The 22,777-nt window shown below is 39.6% G+C and overlaps 1 protein-coding gene and 1 pseudogene across 4 annotated transcripts in view; one reads left to right on the top strand and one right to left on the bottom strand.

The window, feature by feature from the left end:
• The window catches only part of LOC311077480 (uncharacterized protein), a 58,609-nt gene that overhangs the window by 32,662 nt on the left and 3,170 nt on the right, over window positions 1–22,777 (bottom strand). Inside the window, exon 2 of one of the 3 annotated variants that reach the window (XR_014604898.1) lies at window positions 17,467–18,815. Coding sequence is in view for 2 of the 3 variants with exons in the window: in XM_084106010.1 (XP_083962136.1) it covers window positions 17,656–18,815 (1,160 nt within the window). In the remaining variant the exon portion in view is untranslated. Of the gene's footprint in view, window positions 1–16,628; window positions 18,816–22,777 lie in introns of those variants that run through there. The other 2 variants (XM_084106010.1, XM_084106011.1) reach the window with 2 other exon arrangements.
• LOC311077450 (NLR family CARD domain-containing protein 3-like) lies at window positions 598–13,450 on the top strand (annotated as a pseudogene). The gene is made up of 7 exons: window positions 598–653; window positions 757–1,044; window positions 5,757–7,604; window positions 7,790–7,963; window positions 8,071–8,244; window positions 9,769–9,815; window positions 9,904–13,450. The product of its transcript is annotated as an NLR family CARD domain-containing protein 3-like (transcript).

A 22,777-nucleotide genomic window follows, 5' to 3' on the forward strand; every position in this document is an offset into this window, starting at 1 on the left:
TAGCCTACACTTCACACTGGAAGTTGAGGTTTTCACTGAGGCTAAATGCAGAAGTGGGCATGTACAGAATTCATTGCATTTAATCAGATAAAAGTTTGTTTAACAGAATATAAAATGATTGACTTTAGGAGATCATGGAAGTCATTTTTATCAGGGATGCATTTCGATTTATTGGCTAGCTTGCTGTTTATTTCCATTAGTGCACATGTGCTGCACTGTTTGTGAATTGGGGTTATATACAGTTTGTACAGGTGTTCAGAGCTACATTATCCTTTTCATTTTTGAATATTTAATTTAAATGGTGTTTGCAGTAACACATTAAATAAGTGCAATTTGTATGTCTTTTATCAAACTTATTCTGAATAGCTTGTGTTTTGCTTTGAACTACATTGCTTATGGTGTGAGCGGGTTAAAAGAACAAACATGGTAAATGTGAAGGTTACCAGCATCTTTCCTTTTTCAAAACATGTTTATATTGGACACTGTTCTGCTTTTGCACTGTTCTGGAACTACATTAAACTCCTCCTTGACCTCTGAGTAAAGCAGGTGTAACAAGTAGAACAGCTAAAACTGAAAGCAGAAACATACAAGAGCTTCACATTGAAAAGGAAAGAGGCTGAAAAAGCAGCATAAACCAGCAGAATATTTTCATGGTAAGTACAAGTTTAAAGCAAATGGCTTTTCTGCTGTGTCTTGTGTCTTTCTATGGATAAATTATGTGAATTTTCCTAATTTATAAACTATATGTATTTGCAGGACTAATATCTTTCTGGATAGAAAGAAGAGTGACGCTGCTTCTAAAATGAGTCTCAGTGAGAAAGCAGAGGAGGGATGTTCTCAGTCCCAGAGATCTCCTGAACCCAGCTGTGTGTCTGTGAAGAGTGACGCATCCATGGATAATCTTTTAAACCTCAGTGAGAAAACAGAGGAGGGATATTCTCAGTCCCGGAGATCTCCTGAACCCAGCTGTGTGTCTATGAAGAGTGACAGATCCATGGATACTCCTTTTAAGTTTAGTGATAAACCAGTGACCACTGATACTATGTGAGTATAAACACGTTAGATTAAGTTAATTACTGCTAAGATATTAGTTCATGTGTAAACATTCATTACAATATATACACAGAGGGAATACATTTTCTAACTTAAATTCTCATTCTGTATAAATATCAAATCTATGGAAGAGCCTCAATTATATCTAGTGAAAACAATATATGGCATTATGCATTGTGGGAATTAACAACAAATATTTTAGTCATTACCAGAGATGGAGACTTCTGAACATGAAATACTCAACCATCAATGTCATGTAATTCTTTAAATGTGCAGGTTATCATATGTCTACAGTACATCATTAATCTACATTAGGCCTATGTAGGCAGAGGTGGAAAGTATAACTATTCGTTGCTGACGAGTCAATATTTCAGTGTAATGGTACTATTATTGGTATAAATACTATAAATCATAGTGCTATTAGGCTATGAAAACAAATATAGGGAATGCATCTGTATACAATAGGCTATGCTCTACATTATGTGCAAAAATGGTTATAAAATATAAACAGTTCATTCTAAAACAAAAACTGATTGCTTACTATTTTAAAGCAGAAGTTAAAATCTCTAAATTAAAAATGTAATTCATCTGACCATACTGAACATACATCAGTTACAATTGTCAATTTAAAGTTACTGTTCTCATAAAAATACAATTTATTACTGTACATTAAGAATTTTAAATCTATATTTAATGTCCAACAATTGCTTCATCCAAATGCATAAGTCATAATTATTGCACTTTCTATCTGTTGCGCTCAGCCTGTTTGATGCGCCTGTATCTGTGAAGTACACAATCATTTCTATTTTGCATAAAAACTTGCCCTGACAGCGAGTGAATCTTTGTTAATGCTTGTGATTCACTTGCTGTCAGGGAAAATGTTTATGCAAAATAGAAATGCTTTTGAAAATTTCAATAATTTACAGATAAAGATACCTGTAAACTGCTAAGGTGTTTGATATTAATAATTCAGGAATTACCTGTAATATATATGTTACCGGCAAAGTGTGTAATCCGTAATGTATTTTTTGCAAAAAACATCAGGAATTCTATACATTGCCTAGGCATTCTATACAATACCGGAATTTCAATAAACCTTTTTGGTTTATTTAAATAAGGATATTTTACTTTAATTTTATGCGGGGTTTTTTTGGCTGCCAGTCATTCAACTGTTTTATCACTTAAAGGAATAGTTCATTTGAGTAAATCATGGGGTAATTTTCATTTTTGGGAGAACTATCCTTTTAATTTTCTTTTTTTTTTAACTGTTTAATTACAGATTATTTTTGTAATTTTATACATTGTTATGTTATTTAAGCAAACAGAAAAAAATACTGTATAAAAAAAATAAAGTAAATTGTCTGTATAAAAAAGTGAATTGCTGTAATTTGTCATTTATCCTCTGGGGTCTGAGGTGTTTTCTGGGCCATGGAGGTGTTCTGACATCCCCTGAGGTTTGTGCTTATTTCTGTTAATTATAACATTTTCATGGCTAAAGTGTGATTACACTGTATTCAGCACAAACTCTGCTACAATAATATGTGAGCAGCATGTATGTACAATTTTGTAGTTATAAGAAAATTATGTTTTTGTGTAGTTTTTTTAATATCTGTCAATCGGTCCATAAAACCCATACTGAATATTTGTATATTTGTATATATATTTGTATCTTGTAGCCTACACTGTAAAACATTGCTGTACAAAAACAGCTAAATTCTGAATTTGTCAGAACTTGACCTTACTTGACCTACAACAATGAACCCAGCGGTTTCCCTCCTAAACCTACGCCAGGGGAATCTTCCCATTGAATCGTATGTGGCAGAATTTTGTGAACTCTCTCACCTGGTGGACTTTAATGATGTGGCACTCAAAGACATTTTTAGGGTAGGTTTGAATTTGCTTCCAGCTACCTGGGGGAAAAATTCATTGGTCTCTGGCACAATACATGGACTATGACCTATTATTGAGCGGTTCCTCATTTACTGTGGGTTTTGAGGAGAAGCCCCACAAACCCACAGTATCTGCCAAGCCTAAGCCACTTCATGTCATGCCTGCCAAGCCTGAACCACTTCACGTCATGCCTGCCAAGCCTGAACCACATCACGTCATGCCTGCCAAGCCTGAGTCTCTTCACGTCATGTCTGCCAAGCCTGAATCTCTTCATGTCATGTCTGCCATGTCTGGGTCTCTTCACGTCATGCCTGCCAAGTCTGAGTCTGTTCACACCACGTCGGCCACCGAGCCGGTGTCTCCTGACAAGATGGCCGCCGCCGAGCCTGTGTCTCCTGACAAGATGGCCACCGCCGAGCCTGTGTCTCCTGACAAGATGGCCGCCGCCACGCCTGAACCTGAGCCCTCAACAGAGATGGCCGCCACCACGCCTGAACCCTCAGCAGAGATGGCCAACGCCACGCCTGAACCTGAGCCCTCAACAGAGATGGCCGCCACCACGCCTGAACCCTCAGCAGAGATGGCCAACGCCACACCTGAACCTGAGCCCTCAGCAGAGATGACCGCCGCCACGCCTGAACCTGAGCCCTCAGCAAAGATGGCTGCCACTAATCTTGAGTCCTCAGTTATGGCTACACTAACAATTATGGCCACAGCCATATGGTGTGTGTGGTCGGTGCACACATTTGAAGTTCACGTCACGTCTGCCGAGCCAGAGCCTGTTCACGTCACGTCTGCCGAGCCAGAGCCTGTTCACGTCACGTCTGCCGAGCCAGAGCCTGTTCACAACACGACTGCTGAGACTTTTCACGTCATTTCTGTTCTTGAGCCATTGTCTGTTCCAGCCCATAACCCCATAGCTGTCCCCAAGAAAATTTTGGGGGGGGCAGTAGGGTCCTTGATAGGACCATGGAGGCCGCGCCGCCATGGTCTCCTGAACTGTCTGGTCTACCCTGGCCACCTGAACTGTCTGGTCCACCCTGGCCACCTGAACTGTCTGGTCCGCCCTGGCCTCCAGCACTGCCGGATCCGCCCTGGCTTCCTGCACTACCGGATCCGCCCACGCCTTGCCACGGCCCAGGTCCGCCCACGCCTTGCCACGGCCCAGGCCCGCCCATGCCATGCCACGGACCAGGTCCTGTCCCCTTGCACGGGCCTGGCCCACCATCCCTCCCCCATGACCTCCTCCATTCCACCACCCTCCTGGTATTATGTTGTGTTTTGGTTTTGTTGGGCGTCGGGAGACGCCCTTAGAGGGGGGGATTCTGTTACGATTTTGGGTTTGTTCTTGTCATGTTTCTGTGTCATGTCTTGTTTCCATGTCTGTCATGTGATTCCCTGTTTGTCATGTGATCCTGCCATGTCTTGTCATTGGTTATTTGTCTGATCATTGTTCACAGGTGTCCCTTGTTTTGTCATTATTCTGTGTATTTAAGCCTTCATGTTTGCCATTTGTCTTTGTCAAGTATTGTTTCCTGTAGTTCTGCTGTAGGGTAAGTTTCATGTTCATGCCACGGTTTTTTTTTTTATGCCACGTCATGTTTTTGTTTCATGTTTTGTTTTGTTTTGTTTCAAATAAACTGCACTTGGGTTCTCATTTACAACTTGCCTCCAGTGGATCCCTTATTACAAGCCTACAGAAATATACCGTGAATTTACAGAGCTCAAAGTCGACACTCAGAGGCTGTGTTTCAAATCACTCCCTATACCCTCATTCACTATTCCCTACATTAGATCACTAATATAGTCCACTTGACAGAGTGAATGAAAAGAAGTGAGTGTATTCAGACACTTATGAACACCTGATAAGCAGAATCACTGAAGTAAAGTGAAACAAGACCAGAAAAAAGATAAACAAAAGTCCTCAATCAGATGAGATACTCTCACTCGCAGTGCCATGCGGTGATACTGGACATCCTTTGGAAGATGGTTTGAGGGCAGCGAACAGGAGCAGCGACTCCTCAATCCAGGTAGCGAGTTCTCCGTCCAACCTGCTGTTCAATCGCTCCAGCACCACCACCTCGAGTAGCCATCGGCGGTCTCCGCTCCTTTGCTGTTCGACCTCCTCAGCACCGTGATCCCCATCAGCAGCGAGAGCTCTCTGACAGCGTGTCCCTCCTTCCTCCAGGGCTTCGGCACCAATGTAGCATTCACAAACTTTAATATATAAATAAACAAACACAAAACGAAAGTAAAGGAGGCAGCTGTTCATGGATGCTGCAAACACATAAACAAAACATAACATGAAAGTCCAGACCTGGTCCTCTCTCGTCCTTCTCTGTCATCACTACTCTTTTAATGCTTAAGAAGCTCCTCTGTGAGAGATAAGAGACCGGTGGTAATCACCAGTAATCACGCCACCGTCCTTGTGCCATTCTCTGACGGCCCTCTGCCTTGTTCTATGTAGTAGTTCTATGTCTGTTTAGTTTTATTTGTATTTTGGTTCTGTTTTTGCTGTTCCTGTTTTGGCTGTGTTCCTGATAATTTTTAGTCTCCCTGGTAGTTAATTAGTTCCTGCACCTGTTCTGTTTTACCCTGATTACTCCCCTGTGAATTTAGCCCTCGGTTTCCTTTGTTTCATTGTTCGGTATCGTTCCTGGTTATTTATTAGTTTGCTCCTGTGATATATTGTATGTTACTTTGCAGATTAATAAAGTGTTTGTTTGGATTCTCCGGCCTCCTGCGATTACTACAGCCACTACTCAGTATATAACTAGTACTGTAATGCCCTTTTGTTTGTTTGTTTTTGTCAGTATCAGCAGGTGGAAGAGACAGAGATCGGAGTCTGTAAGGAGTAACAACTCTATGGAAGAACACATTAGATTCAGCGATGGACAAGTGCAGACAGTCAAAGACCTGCTCAGAACCAACATGAAGGACAAGTATGAGAGATTATTTGAGGGAACCAAACTCCAAGAGAAAGAAACCCTCCTCAACAGGATCTACACACAGCTTTACATCATAGAGGGAGAGAGTGAAGGAGTGAATGAAGAACATGAGGTTTTACAGATGGAGAAAACAGCCAGAGCACAAACCTCACAAGACACTCCAATCTACTGCAATGACATCTTTAAAGCCTCACCTGAACCAGGACGTGAGGAGAAAGAGCAAATCAAGACTGTTCTTACTAAAGGCATCGCTGGAATCGGAAAAAGCGTTTCTGTGCAGAAGTTCATTCTGGACTGGGCCGAGGGAAAAGCCAATCAGGATGTAGATTTCATGTTTGTGCTTCCATTTCGAGAGCTGAACTTGATCCGAGATCATCAGTACAGTCTTCACAGACTTCTGCTGGACTTTTATCCTGAACTTCAAGATCTGGACCCAAAGATTTTTGAGGAGTGTAAAGTTGTGTTGATCTTTGATGGTCTGGATGAAAGCAGAATGACAATGATGTTTTCAGATGATCAGAAAGTTTCTGATGTGACTGAGACATCATCAGTGGGTGTGTTGATGTCTAACCTCATGAAAGGAGATCTGCTTCCCTCTGCTCTCATCTGGATCACCTCCAGACCAGCAGCAGCCAATCAGATCCCCTCCAAACACATCAACCGTCTGACAGAGATTCAGGGATTCAATGAGTCTCAGAAGGAGCAATATTTCAGGAAGAGAATCAGTGACAAACATCAAGCCAGCAGAATCATCCCACACATCAGAAGAGCAAGAAGCCTCCACATCATGTGCCACATACCCGTCTTCTGCTGGATCTCCTCCACTGTGCTTCAGAAGCTCCTGGAAGAAGATCTGAGTGCAGAAATCCCTCAAACTCTGACTGAAATGTACATCCACTTCCTGCTGATTCAGATCAACAAGAGGAATCAGAAGTATGAAGAGAGAGATCCAGAGAAACTCCTGCCGTCCAACAGAGAAGTGATTGTGAAACTTGCTGAAGTGGCTTTCAAGCAGCTGATGAAGGGCAATGTGATGTTTTATGAGGAGGACCTGTTTGAGAGCGGCATAGACGTCAATGACGCCTCAGTGCTTTCTGGGATTTGCATCTTTAAGGAGGAATCAGTGATTCATCAGAGGAACGTCTACAGCTTCATTCATCTGAGCGTTCAGGAGTTTCTTGCTGCCTTCTATGTGTTTTACTTTCATGTAAGTACAACTATGGAGGGACTGAAAAAATTTGCTTCAGTACAAAAATTGCTTAAAGGTGCAGTAGATGATGCCATTGAGAGTGAGAATGGACAGCTGGATCTGTTCCTGCGGTTCCTGCTGGGCGTCTCACTGGAGTCCAATCAGAGACTCTTACAGGATCTTCTGACACACACAGAGAACAGCTCAGAGAGCATCAGGAGAACCACACAGTACATTAAAGAGAAAATCAAATATGGACATGGACTCACCGCTGAAAGATCCATCAATCTGTTCCTCTGTCTGCTGGAAGTGAAAGATCAGACTCTGTCCAGAGAGATTCAGGAGTTTGTGAAATCAGACAAACTCTCAGAGAAGAAACTCTCTCCTGCTCACTGCTCAACAATCTCCTACATGCTTCAGATGTCAGAGGAGGCGCTGGATGAGCTGGACCTCAAGAAATACAACACATCAGATGAGGGTAGAAGAAGATTAATACCAGCTGTGATTAACTGCCGGAAAGCCCTGTGAGTGTTTAATAATATATTACATTGAAAAGTTTCAGAATATAAACACAATTGTTATGATAACATATACATCTTAAGTATATTTTGATTATTTAAAAAAAAGTGTTTTTACAAAATGATGCTGATATTATTGAACTCTTAATTGTAGAATGCAGTTAAAAATATATAAATCTCATATCTTTCAGTCTTGCTGGCTGTAATCTCACTGTTCAGTGTTGTGAGAGTTTGTCATCAACTCTTCAATCCTCATACTGTGTCCTGAGAGAGCTGGATCTGAGTAACAATGACCTGCAGGATTCAGGAGTGGAACTGCTTTCTGATGGACTGAAGAGTTCAAGCTGTCAGCTGGAGATACTGAGGTTTGACTTTTACATTGAGTCATTCATGGTGGTTCCATACTGGCTTTAAAACAACCCGTTTACTGTTGATGTGTGTCTGTAGATGATCTGACTGTGTGTTTCTGTAGGTTGTCAGGCTGTATGGTGACAGAGAAAGGTTGTGGTTATGTGTCTTCAGCTCTGAGTTCAAACGCCTCACACCTGAGAGAGCTGGATCTGAGCTACAATCACCCAGGAGAATCAGGAGTCAAGCTGCTCAATGACAAACTGAATAATCCAAAATGCTCACTGCAGATACTCAAGTATGTGGGGTATAAGATAAGGGGCCCTATCTTGCACCCAGCGCAATTGACTTTGTACACTGACGCATGTATCATTCCTATTTTGCACCCGCGGAAAGCGCGCTTTTCCCTCCACAGAAGCACGTCGCTAAACTAGGGAATGAACTTGCGCTCCCTGGGCGGTTCAGTGCAAAAAAGGAGGCGTGTTCCGGCGCAAACGTTCCTTCATGCTATTTTGCAGGTTTAGAAAACAATTGCGCCACTAACCAGGAAAAAATAGTTTAAAGTCAGTGGCGCGTATTCATATGCTAATTTAAGGGCGCATGCTTGGCCATAATCAATGTAGCGTGTGCACAACGCGCATACACTTTGATTCTCTCATCTACACAGAAGCAGCAGTTTTCATTTTTGCAAATCATACATTATTATGATAGATAGATAGATAGATAGATAGATAGACAATTTATTATAAAAGCATACATCTAGCTTACACATTTACCCAAATTATCATACACCTTTTTAACCGAAGTTAATTTGGGTGGGTTTCTCCATCCCCAACGTCCCTGACGAGAGCGTTGCTCTCCTTGGCTGTGAACAGCTCCTGGCGCGCGTCTGGCAAATCCGCCGTTATAATAGGAATCCGCTTTAGAACAAAGCGCGTCTGCTCTTAAAGGGAATGTGAGATGACGCTCTGATTGGTTTATTTCACGTTACGCCCAAACCACACCTATGAATAATGAAGCTACTTCAGACCAACCCATTTTAGATTTGCGCCTGGCGCAAGAGTCATTTATCCCGCTGGGAAAATAGCAACAGCGCCAAGACCCGCCCACAAAGTTACTTGCGCTTTGCGCTTTGACTCTTGCGTTTCAGATCGTTAAAATAGGGCCCAAGAAGTGAAATAATTGAATTCAGAGCTTTTGATCAAACTTTGCTTTGAAAGTAAAATCCTTAATTCTTCTGGTTCTTCCGATCTCTGCATTGTAGCAATTAAATCCATATTTTAACTCGCATAATGTATTTGCACCATTTTCTTTATTGCAGTTTTTACATATTTATAGTAAAAGGTCAATATCTGCAAAAAGTGCTTGCTGAAAATACAACTAAAACATTGAGTATGTTAATTAGAATATATGGATTGGGTTATTAAGAATTTGAAGATGGTAGTGATACTCATGTACTGTTATTTATTGGTTACAGAGTTACTAAATGCAAACAATTTACAACTAAATATTATATTATTTATTTTACAGTTATATGCATATATCAAATCCATTTTAGCTCCTTCGGCTGTTCACTAGGAGCTCAAAAAGACTGCAGAATATTTCCTGTAAAGCTGTGTACAGGGGTCTGAAGACATCAATATATAAAAAATCTCAAGACATTGAGACATACGGCTCTGTGAAGCTGCTTTGGAACAATATGTATTGAGAGATGTGCTATACAAATAAATATGACTTGGCTTTATATTAATAGTCTGTATGTGAATATCTATTCAAACTACTCACAATTGGTTTTGTCTGTATGTTTGTGTGTCTTTTTTAGTTTGGATCATGGAGGACCCTTCAGGATAAAATCAGGACTACAAAAATGTAGGTTATTTTTCTAACACACTCTTGCACATTTAAAAAACAAAACAAATGAGATTAATAAACTTTTTATCTCTCTTCTTGTGTTCAGATGCCTGTGATCTTACAATGGATCCAAACACAGCAAACACTCAACTCATCCTGTCTGAAAAGAACAAAAAGATAGAATATGTGAAAGATCATCAGCCGTATCCTGATCATGGATGAATATCATGCTGATATTCCTCAGGTTCTGTGTCGAGAGAGTCTGACTGGACGCTGTTACTGGGAGGTAGAATTGACTGGCTGGGCTCGTGTAGCAGTGGCTTATAAAGGTATCAGCAGGAAAGAAGGAACTGTCTGTAAGTTTGGATACAATGACAAATCATGGTGTCTTTTTTGCACTTGTGATGGATTCACTGTCTGGCACAATAATGTGTGCAGTACCATACCAACCCCTATACCCCAATCTAAGAGAGTAGGAGTGTATCTGGACGTGTCGGCCGGCACTCTGTCCTTCTACAGCATTTCTGACACACACACACTTACACACATATACACATACAACACCACTTTCACTGAACCCCTCTGTGCTGGATTTAAAGTTTTTGAGTCCGAACTGTCTCTGTGTCAGATTTAACGAACAAACACTTAAATTCCAAAGTAGACTGCCCATACACAAAAGAAATAGATTTGAAATAGATTTTCAGGATATATTTTGGAATATATGCAAATATTTGAAATTGGCCCAATAAATATATTTCATACTTATATTTCATATATTTTTGTTATATTTCAGAATATATTTCAATGTATTTGGAATATATGCCACATATATTTTTGACACTTTTGGGGACCCATACAGAAAATAATACATTGAAATATATTCTGAAATATAACAAAAATATATGAAATATAAGTATGAAATATATTTATTGGCCAATTTCAAATATTTGCATATATTCCAAAATATATCCTGAAAATATATTTCAAATATATTTCTTTTGTGTATGGGTGAGTACAGATTTAATGGAGTACAGTTGTAACACTGAATGTTTCCTTTCTCATGCAAGTAGCACACGGATGATTATTGCATTTGCATGTTCACATTGGCATGGGGACAGTTCTCAGAAAGTAATTTTGTTATGATAAAAGCATCTAATTAAAAAAATATACACAACTATACTCATTCTACTCTACTTAATTCTCTGTCAGTTCATTAGGTGCTGACATGTCATTGTATTTATTTATAACTTTTGATTGTAAAATGGCCTGGGAGGATGTTGTGAAAAACCAAGAATATACTATTATAAATAGCAAGTTTTAATATATGGTAGGAAGTCACTAAACATTTCCACTTCCTCCACCCTGAATTCAATTTATTAATTGTCTGCAAGAATCATGCCACCACCTTGTAAAAAACTATGTACAAATCATTGTGGATGTCTTATTTATTTACATTAATGTTAATTCACTTTAATCTATTTTATACATTTATTAAATATTACTTTTAATTGTTAATTAAATTAAAATAGAATAGAATCAGCAATTAAAAGTAATTACTCTTATTCTCTCTAATTTCGCCTGATTTGGGGGGCAGATCACTGGATCACAGTGTCTCTCTCACTTCTTCTCTTATAGGACAGATGGAAGGGAGCTGAGAGGATTTTAAAAGTTAGAAATACACACAAAATGAACAGTGGTATTACTTTGCCTAATGCAAATTAAGGTTACAGCGATAGGTTGTTAGTGCTTTAAAAATTTGTCAATGAAATAATGTAACCACATAATTAGTAAATGAAAAATGTAGTACATGTCAAATTTAAAAATGTTATAAAACATGAATGGTTAAAACACTATATTAAATAATAAAATAACAAATGTGAATTAAAGATCATACATGTCTTTATTGAGTCAGCACTGTCATGTAATTTTAATTTACAATACAATTTTAGACATGCAGTTTGTTTCCTTTTAGAATTTCCACATTAATAAATGTAGCACATTATATACTGTTGGCCTGTTTTAAGCATAAAAAGTAATACATACAAATGTTCTTTTAAATGAACTCGCTGTATGTTGTCTGTTTACAGTGAAACTGTTCTGCTAGAAAGGTTTAAAGAGTGAGGGCATCGTTTCAGGGTTATGAACACACTGACTCTGACTGGCTGACAGTCTTTACTCTTCTAGAGATACTCTGATATGTGAAGAAACTCCAGCAGCTTTAATCTCTTGACTGTAGAAAGGATACAAACTATTTCATATTACACAAAAATACAGCACAGGACATACAGAAGATGTTTGGAAATCAGAGAGATGTTCAGCAGCTCTTCATGCTTCAGATGTAAAAGAGTGTATAAGCGTCACATGAGGCCGGTGAAACCATAATAAGAGCTGTGGTTTGAGCAATGCTTGAGCAAGTCACTGAAAGTCATTTAGATCCTTCCGTTTTCTCAGGATTGTGTGTGAGACAAAAGCGCATTAACCCTTGTGTTATGTTGGAATTCTGTGCACTCCCCTTATGGTCCGGGACCCGCATTGGATTCAATACAATTCCTCAAAAATCACACTATGAAAAACAACAAAGATTCAGGTACAAACTGTAAACTTTTAATATCAACATTTGTCAAATATTCCAAAAAATATATATCTGAAGATATGATTTAATGAAAATGTTTTTTAACCATTTTTTAAAACTGTTTTGCTTTGACAAAATTTGAATATACATTATATTTATATATATTTGAATTTACTTTTTTTTTTTTACTTTTTTTTTTTTTGCTTAGAACATCATAACTGAACAATTAATCAATTAATCTGAGCTAATTTTCCCTGCAGTCTATGTCGAAGTCTCAAGACATTTCAGATATCTTGAATATATAAATGAGAGCTTATTTTACTATCTGCGTCAGTCAAAGATTTTCAATTGTAATTTGCAATTAACTCTGAACACCATGATTTAGCTTTTTCAAGTGTGTTTGGTTTGGGTTAGAGCACTTTTAGATACACTTACACTTTAGAACTGGAGTTGATGCCCAGTTGATACATAAAATAAATGTTTTTATGTTGTGTCTGTACAGTTGTTTTTGAATAGCCTATGGGGGCCAAATTGACCTTTGAACATCACAAATGTAATAGTAATTTTGTTTGTATATGTAAAAAAAAAAAAAACACCAGCATGTTGAAACTTTGCATGCATGTTCATGAAGATAAATGCAAAAAAGTCCCAAAATATCAAGAGAAAAAAAAAGATTTAATATTATTTCAGGTAGCTTGAAAAAATAAATGATAGGTAATTTTTACCATCTGTGGCTGACAAAATATTGTTCTGTATTGAAATAAGTTTGGAAAACCTATTTTTTTTAGCTTCATAAGGTAGTAAAAAAATAAAATAAAGTATAACCAAGAAATGTTATTATTTTGGGTCCGTACAGTTGCCTTAGAGCGTTAAAATATGCGGGTCAAATTGACCCGCGAACATCACGAAAGGAACAGTAATTTTGTTTGTATATGTCAAAAAACACCATCATGTTGAAACTTTGCATGCATGTTCATGATGATAAATGAGAAAAAGTCACAAAATATCAAGAAAAAAAACATAGGTTAACCAGTATTTCCAGCAACTATAAAATTTAAACAGGTCAAATTGACCCGCAACATAACACAAGGGTTAACCGGTTCCTCCAAATGTACCGTTACTGCAATGTTTTTATTGCAAATATGCAGTGTTTTGTGTCCTGTATCCATCACACAGTTCAGTCTGATAAAACCCAGATCAACATATATACTTTCAGTTTGCTCATTAATTAATGAACTGTAAGAGGCATTCAATTAATTTGATCACTTTTGTTCCCATGCAACTTTACAGTGAATATGACTTTATGCGTACACAATTTTATGTGAATAAAGAAAGGAAGATGATATGAATGTTAACATTAGACATAGAGATCACAACAACGTTTTAGCAGCATTTGTTTGAACTATCAGATTGGACTGGATTGTGATTAGAATATCTTCGACCTCTGATGATCATGTAGTCGACTTAATATGTTGTTTCAAAATCTACATGTTGAAGAATCCGATGTTTGCTCTACAACTGTTTGACCAGTAGATGACAATTAGATGCTTCCATGATGAACTGACCCCACTCAGTTACAGAGTGCTGGACTCTTGCATTGTCAATATAAGATCTCAAACAAAAACTGATGCACATCAAGATGGAAATAACATCACAACATTTATTTCCATCAAGAGGTGCATCAGTTTTGGTCAGGATCTTGTACGGACAATGCAAGAGTCCAGCACTCTGTAAAGTCTCCTCCAGCATATCCCATAGACTTTTAATGAATTTAAGGTCTGGACTCAGAGCTTTCACAATTTGAAATATATTTTCAAAATATATTTTTGGAATATATGCAAATATTTGAAATTGGCCCAATAAATATATTTTAGTTAAATATATGTTTACATATATGTTCATATCTGTTTTAACTTTTGCAAATTTTTTCATTTGAAATATATTTTGAAATTTAAAAACTTAACATTTTCACAAACAAAACAACACATTTTCAATTTATTTTTTAGATAGACCACTTCAGCCATGGATGAGGGCATGGGAGAGCAGTGCTCTACCACTTCCCAAGCCCACATTTTTACTACTGGTCGGGGATTGAACCGGCAACCCTTCGGTTACAAGCCCGAAGCCATAACATGCATTTCATCCCTCTTAAAAATTGCATGCATGTTCAGCTCACCGGTTCTCAGTATGTCGAACACGTCCGAAATAAACAGTTCTCGGTTCTGTACTGGTGATCCGAGATCCGCTGTACCCATGGCTGTACCTGTACGTTCGGTAGCGCGCGCATGCTCAGTATCAACTGCTCGTGTTCATCACTTCTCTCAGCACAACATGTCTCAGTTCAGTGAACTGTTGGATTTACTGGAGTAACATATAGGCCTACTCCAGGATATTGGTTTCTTTCGAGTCGAAGGGACTGTCAGGACTCAGGCATGTCCGAAAGTGAGTAACTTTAGTAACTTGTGGATCAGCGCTGAACTGTTTCGAACGATTCAGTCCGATTTAGTGTACTGTTTCGTCCAGTCACTAAAAAGAACCGGTTCAAAAGAACGATTCGTTCACAAACCGGACATCACTAATTTCCGGTTAAATATCAGGATGGTTGTAAACATCCGGTTACTGTAGAGTGAAGTGCTACCATTGAATGCTTGTCGTCAAAACACCCCAAACTGTTCATTTTCGTTGTTATTGTGTTGTTTATGCTAATGTTTTTACTTGTACTTTGTCTTGACTGATAACGCGATGGCATGTAAACGTACAAAATTGTCCTTTCAAAGGCGGGAAGACAGCTCTTCTAGCCACCACTGCTGTGTTCCGCAATGCACAGTGTCTGCAACATGCAATTCTTCAGTTCGTTTTTTTACTTTTCCCAAAGACATTGAATTAATAAACGGTGGGTGATTAACATCCGACGAGACAAATTTCTTACAACAAACACACAAGTCTGCAGCCGACACTTTCAAAGTGAAAACGTGATAGAGCCTCCGACTCCAGCTGGGCGCAGACGTCTAAAGAAGGGAGCTGTTCCAGTGCTTTTTCAATGGAACAATTTCAGTCTGCCACGGTCCGGAGTTTGGGAAAGGGCCGAGCGTCCCAATACAGAAACCGCGCACAATCCATCTGTGGAATTGGGACTATCCTCCTGACCATGACTACTGCGACAGTAGTGAACCTGCACAGCAAAAACTCCAGTGTTAAATTAACACTCCTGGGAGTGTATATGAGTCCACACTCAAGAGTGTAAAGTGTTAAAATATGAGTGTTAAATTAACACTCAAGAGTGTTAAAGTTAATGAGATAATTAAGTGATTAATTGAGTGATGGTTGACCATTATTGAAGACACCTGATGTTAACAAGCAGAATCACTGAAGGAGAAAATCTCAAATTGTAAGTTGCCATTATGGTGATCAGTATTTGCTTTAGTTGGGCTCCTGACCCTTATATGTTTACTTTAGATTAGTAAATCCATTGCTACGCTGGATATGTCTCTTAACCGCATTGAAGAACTTCACGAAGAGATAGCAAGACTCCGAAACCTAATAGAGGAGATATCTATCAGCAACAAGTTCTGCTTGGAGCGGTTTTCTGGATCAGATGATGACATAAGGTTCTTCACAAGGTAAATTAAAATGTCCACTGTGTTTAATATAGAAGTTTTATAGCTTTCAACATTGATTAGTATTATTAAGCCTATCTGTTTAAATGTTGCATGTGTGATGGGTGTTGTTGTAAGCTACTGGAAAAATTGAATTTCCCTCGTGATGAGAAAAGTATCTATCTAGATCTATCTACTAGTGCATTGTATTTTAAAATACTGAGAAGAGCAGTAAGCAAAAGGACTGGCTTGTGTGTGGTCCAGTTTCTGACATTAGTGCCTAAATGTTCCAGGATGTTTACAGTAACTGTCAATACGGATGCTAACATGCTTGCAATTTAATGTTGTGTATGGGCACTTAATGTAATGTGATGAAATGTAACACCTATGTCCCACGGGTTTGCAAGTCACGCCCACCTGATGGCCTTTTGGAAGCAGATAGAACCAGCCACCTGCAAGATGATACGGGTGACAAGAGCACGAATTGTAGCGAAGAATGATGAGGTCAGTGCAACGGTGAATATATTTTACAGTTGTTCTTACAAGAATCAATAAGGCATAAAATCAACGAATCGTATCTGCGAATGATGTGTAGCACATTTACAAGTGATGAATAGTTTACACTTTAGATTAGGGGATGCAGAAAGTGTTGTAAATGATTTATTCATGCGTTTACACATCTATAACAGGTGTTGAACACTGTAGTGTGTACTACAGTGTAAGTGCTGACTGGTGAGGGTGTAGACAGCTTTTCTGTCACTTTCCTACTGTCTTGCACCACTTGGCTATACTGTCTTCCACATATCTGCCAACACTCCCGTTTTTCCCAAGTTTCTCCCGTATTTCAAGGTCATCTCCCGGCGCCCTCCCGTTCTGTTATTTCTCCCGAAAAACTCTTGTAATTTGCATGACCATCAAACTTAATTTTAAAAACTTAAAACTTAAATTCACTTGCCCGGAAGTTTCTGAAAAACCTTTGCTGTGTTCAAAATCACCCCCTATACCCTCATTCACTATTCCCTACATTAGCCCACTAATATAGTTCACTTGAATGAATGAATGAAAACGAGTGGGTGATTTCAGACACTGAGTGCACTGGAAGGGCTGCCGCTTTTGCATAGTTTGTGCTGGTTAATAATCGTTTGAAACTGAACAAACTGGCAGCTCCAGTACTGAGATGAAAAGATTTATCTTGAACTCGGTCATGGAAATTACGTTTAAACCTTATTTATACAATTTAATAATTAATTAAAAAGTAATTTATACCTGTATGATATTCCGCTGTAGCCACATTGGACCAGCGGTTTGGAAAATTAATGGATGGATGATTGAGCTGCGGGCGCCATCTTCTGGATAGATGCAGGAATTTATTCAGTGCGACCATCACAGTGCATTATAGGTATTATATAGCCATTGATTGTACATTGGTTGTAAACCTGTTGTAGGAGACTCCACAACATTAGGAAACTTTAAAATAGCATAAAAATGCACTTTAATGCACTTTAATGCGCTGTCCAGTAAAACACCCAGATTTTTCACATATGGCCTAATATAAGGTGCTAAGACAGAGATATTTAAGTTTGGTCTCCTTTGGACCATTCTAGTTTTAGGTATTTTACAACCATAACGTCCCTGTAACACTGCAAGGTGGGGTTTTTTGACACAACCTAAAAATAATGACATCATGAAGCTATGATGACTCTGGAGCGGCGTGTTTCTTCTGGTGAGTCCGAAAGACCCATTTAAAAGCGAATCTCTCGCCACAGATGGAGCAGCGGTAAGGTTTCTCTCCTGTATGCATTCGCTCATGGATCTTCATGGCACTTGATTGAGCAAAAGTCTTGTCACAATGTGAACATTTAAAAGGTTTTTCTCCTATATGAGTCCTCTGGTGTAGTTGTAAGCTACTTGAATTAGTAAAACCCTTCCCACAATCACCACAGTGATATGGTTTCTCTCCAGTGTGAACTCTCAGATGAACTTTGAAAGAAAATGGACTAGCAAAGCTCTTCCCGCAGTAGGAGCACAGGTACGGTTTCTCTCCAGTGTGAATCCTCTCATGGGATTTCCAGTGAGTCGAATGATAGAAACGTTTCTCACAGTGTGAACACTGATATGGTCTGTTATCAGAATGTATTTTTTGGTGTAACTTCAGAGAACTTGAGTTTGTAAAGGTTTTCTCACATTCACTGCACTGATACGGCCTTTCACTGGTGTGTGTGAGTAGATGTTTCTTCAGACTGGTTCTGTGTTTGAAGCTCTTCTCACAGAGGGGACACTTGTACGGCCTCTCATTGGTGTGTATGAGTAGATGTTTGTTCAGACGGGATCCCTGGTTGAAGCTCTTCTCACATTGAGTGCACTTGTACGGCCTCTCATTGCTATGTGTGAGTTGATGGCTCTTCAAAGCGGATCTCTGGTTGAAGCTCTTCTCGCAGTGAGGACACTTGTACGGCTTTTCACCAGTGTGGATTCTCTTATGCACTGTAAGATGTTGTTTGGTGCGGAAATACTTGTCACACTCACTGCAGTGCAAAGTCTTTTCACTGTGTGTCTTTATATGAGCTCTCATATTATAAGGAGTGGTGAAAAAATCCTTCCCGCACTGTTCGCAGCGAAACTCCTCCTTGACGCTGTGCTTTTTTGAATGACGTCTCTTCTCTTCTGCAGTAGAAAAGCTGATGTCACATCTCTTACAGGTGAAGTCTTTCTGTTCGGTGCGTTCTCTCTCACTTTTTGCTAAATGACCCTGTTTGCTGAATGTTTTTCCACAGGAGAAACTCTTCACTGTCTGTCGCTCTTTGGATGTAGAGGCAGTTTCTCCATCAGAAGATGAACCAGCGAGGTCTTCTGAAAGGAGCAAAATGGGCATTAAATATAGAACTTTTATACTAAAGCTGAATGATCAGTCAAAATAAAATTGTGTTGGATCTGAGAGTAGATCGGACAGAGATGATTTGTTCAAACGGAACAATCTAGGACCATAAATGAAGTGGGTAGCATCTAAGCTAACTAACCAACTCGACCGCTGTAAACAACAAACCCTTGTAAGATTCCACTTAAAGGTTAAGTCTGTAAGAATGACAACTAGTGGTCGAAATAGGTACTGCTTTCCAATTCTAAATATCAGAGATCGTCGTTTCTCCCACCACCTGCTCCTCAGACTCGACGGCGTTCACACGAGTTGCCAGTTTGAGCACACGCAACAAGAACGAGTGCAATGGACAATGCCTGGAAACGCACATTTCAAAGTAAAATAACTGGCTGTAGAAGTGTTTTTCAGAGAAATGATTATGTGAACTTAGCATGTTTCCTCAATATATGCAAACATATTATGGCATTTTTATGCTTTAGTAGAGTGAAAAAGTTACATACAGCACCTTTAAGATGTCAACTTTGGGCAGTTTGTAAAAGATAGATTGGTTTGGAGAGGGCACAGCTTAAGCCCCACAAGGAAAATACCAAGGGTTGTTTGACCACCCAAGACACCTTTGGGCCTTATCATACCCTTAATACCCTTATATACCCTTAATAATCCTTATCATGGATTGCTCCTGTCTGTCTGTCTACCTTGCTGCTGAGTGGTTTGCGTCTATATGCTCCGTATAGCTTTCTGTTTTGAATCTTTATTTACTATCATTCCTTTGTTGTTTATATTGCTAAATATATATAGCGTTATCGCTAGCACAACACGCTAGTAATTCGCTAGCCTGTTAACGTGCCATCCGTGCCTGCCGTCTTTTCTTTTTTTTCTCGTGCACGCGTGCGCCATTCGTGCCTGCCGTCTTTATTTTTTCTCTCACGCCTTTTACGAGTCCATCAAACAACTGTGGTGAGTAGGATCAGTCAACAAACACGGTGAGTCATGTCTTCTCTTATTGTCACTTGCACTTCGTATCACATGTATAGTATAGACTTCTCTGTCAGCACAGAGGGCTTTTCATGTGATAAATGCAGGGAAGTAGTCAGGCTGATGGAGAAGATTTCAGAACTAGAGACACGCATCCAAACTTTAATTGAGGATAGTAAGAGTGCAAGGGCTTTAGATACTGCTTTGGATGTGACTAGCTTAGTGAACTCTGTACATTGTTCGGTTCCGGCTGTAGAGCCCGTGCAGCAGGGCAACTGGCTGACCCTGAGACGCTGTAGTCGCGGGACAAAACACCGTTCTTCTGTTCCGACTACCATAACAAATCGTTTCTCCCCACTGAAACACCCACTGTGAATCCTGTTGAATGTGCCCTAGTTATTGGTGATTCTATTACACAGAATGTGAAAATAGAGACACCAGCCACCATAGTCACATGTTTGTTGGGAGCCAGAGCACCTGACATCAAAGCAAATTTAAAAGTGCTGGCTAATGCTAATCGTAAATTCAACTTTGCCAGTCGGAGATCACTAAAATTAACGTTAAAGAGGTGTGTTAACTCGCAAGTACGATGTCAGGCACTGTAATTTGCTCTGGCCCCATTCCTGTTCGCAGGAGTGTTGAGATACTTAGTAGATTGTCCTCACTCAATGGCTGACTGTCTAAGTGGTGTCCGCAGAATAATATAGAATTCATAGATAGGGCTGGGATGGTATGGATTTTTTCTTGCCGTGGTTGAAAAGCAAGAAATTCCCGCGGTACAGCAGTAATCCGCTTTAAACCTCATTTGATTATGTAGCCTACTTATTCATTTTCTTGCAAGTTCCATCAAGATTACTCTCTGGTGCTGTGCACTTGCCGCGAATCCGCGAGGGTTGACAAACGCGGTCTTCACGTGAGAGAATTGTGTTAAATAAGCACATGCAATTAAAAGCTGAGGTCCTGCTTTTGGGGCTTCAAATTATAGGCTATAAGACATTTGCAATATAATTGGGAGTCTGCACAGGGTGTTTATTTTGAAATTGACTTTTTTGGCTTGGACGCGACATCTGTCGAAAATAGACCAGGCGCCTATCTTTAGCGAAGCGGCGCGGAGAGATGAAAAACCAAGGTTTTTTTAGAAAACCTTGAATCCATGTAAGACACAATGTTATGTATGACATAATGTAGACATAATCCATGTCATTAGAATCATTGAATCCATGTCATTAGACACATGTGAAGGCCAGTGTTTATTTATTTATTTATTTTTTGCGGTGATGACGGTGACGAGCTCAGACCCGCGGTAGGCGTCACGTGACCGCGGTATTGCGGTAATGCGGTAACAGTCCCAGCCCTATTCATAGACAATTGGAAAAGTTTTTGGGGCAGACCTGACCTGTTGAAAAGAGATGGTATTCATCCCTCCTGGGATGGTGCTGCTCTTCTCTCTAGTAATATAGCATATAGTCTTAGAGCTCAAACATGAATTGAGGCCCAGGTCAGGAAGCAGACAGACTGGCTAAACCAACCGTCTGCTAGCCGTCTCACGTCACCAAGGTCAGATAAATCCCATCACATAGAGACTCTTTCACCTAGATACCATCTTATGAGACTCAGAGACTAGTTGAACACCAGTTGTTTGAAACGGCTTTGGCCGCTACAATGAAAGATTTAGACTTTTTTTCTCTATAAGAGGAACAGAAGACTGTGCTCGAATCCTTCCTTTGCAAGAAGGGCGTTTTTGCTGTTTTGCCGACCGGATACAGTAAGAGTATAATCTACCAGTTAGCTCCGCTGGTAGCTAAGCGATAACTTGTTGTGATTGGTCATAGTGTTATCCATCTGCGTGCAGTGAGATTTTCAAAAGGAGCGCAACTGGAAGAAAACAAAACTAGAGGTATTTCGCATTTCGTGGAAAGAGAGCTCGATTTCATGCAGAGAGGCTTTAAAAGCTGCTAGATCTGCTTATTTTTCAACTCTATTAGAAGAAAATAAACAAAACCCTAGGTATTAATTTGAAACAGTGGCTAAACTAACGAAAAATAAAGCTTCAAGCCCAGACGTTTCCAAGCAGCACAGCAGTAATGACTTTATGAACTTCTTTACTAACAAGATTGATAATATCAGTGAGAAAATTATAACTATGCAACCGTCTACTACAGTATCGCATCAGACAGTGCATGTAGTCTCCTTAAGGTTTGATTGAAAGGTTTGGAAGGATGAAAATTTGATTCATTCATTGCTATAGGAGAGGAAGAATTTACTAAACTCGTTAAATGTCTCATCGATCACAAGTTCAGTATGGCGTACCACAAGGCTCAGTACTAGGACCGTTGCTGTTCACTCTGTACATGCTACTCTTGGGAGATATCATTAGGAAGCATGGCATTAGTTTTCACTGTTATGCTGATGATACTCAGCTCTATATTTCTTCAAGCCGCGACAAAAATGACCAATTCACAAAATTAATGGAATGCATAGCTGATGACTGGATGACTAGTAATTTCCTACTACTTAAAGGCACACTAGGCAGCTTTCCGTTTTTGTCAAACAGCGACCCCTAGAGTCGCTGTGGAGTACTTGTATTTAACGTTACTGTCGTAAATAGCACTCGCGCAGAGCTGTCTCTGCACTCACGGCCTGATCCTTTCCGCCCTCTATACCGGTACCTGTTCAATAGGATGGAAGCTGTAACGAGTGGAAATAAGGTGTGGCCCCTTTAAGAGCTGCGCGCGCCCTGTTGAACTGTCGTCGGCAGTCTGTGTTGTATCATGTGCACCTCGAACACCCGTATGCGGGTTATTTCAGTTTGATGCTCATTCTTATCCTACTTTTGTTTATCAAGTAAAGATGTGGACGTTAGAACGGGTGACAGACAGTTACACGAGTTCGACTGGGCAATAAAGTGCAAGTTGTGAGATGCCAATCGCCTCCGTGAGTCTGTCTGGCTCTCGGTAATAAC

The sequence above is a fragment of the Abramis brama genome, assembly GCF_963993115.1.
Source record: "Abramis brama genome assembly, chromosome: 2".
Classification (NCBI taxonomy): domain Eukaryota; kingdom Metazoa; phylum Chordata; class Actinopteri; order Cypriniformes; family Leuciscidae; genus Abramis; species Abramis brama.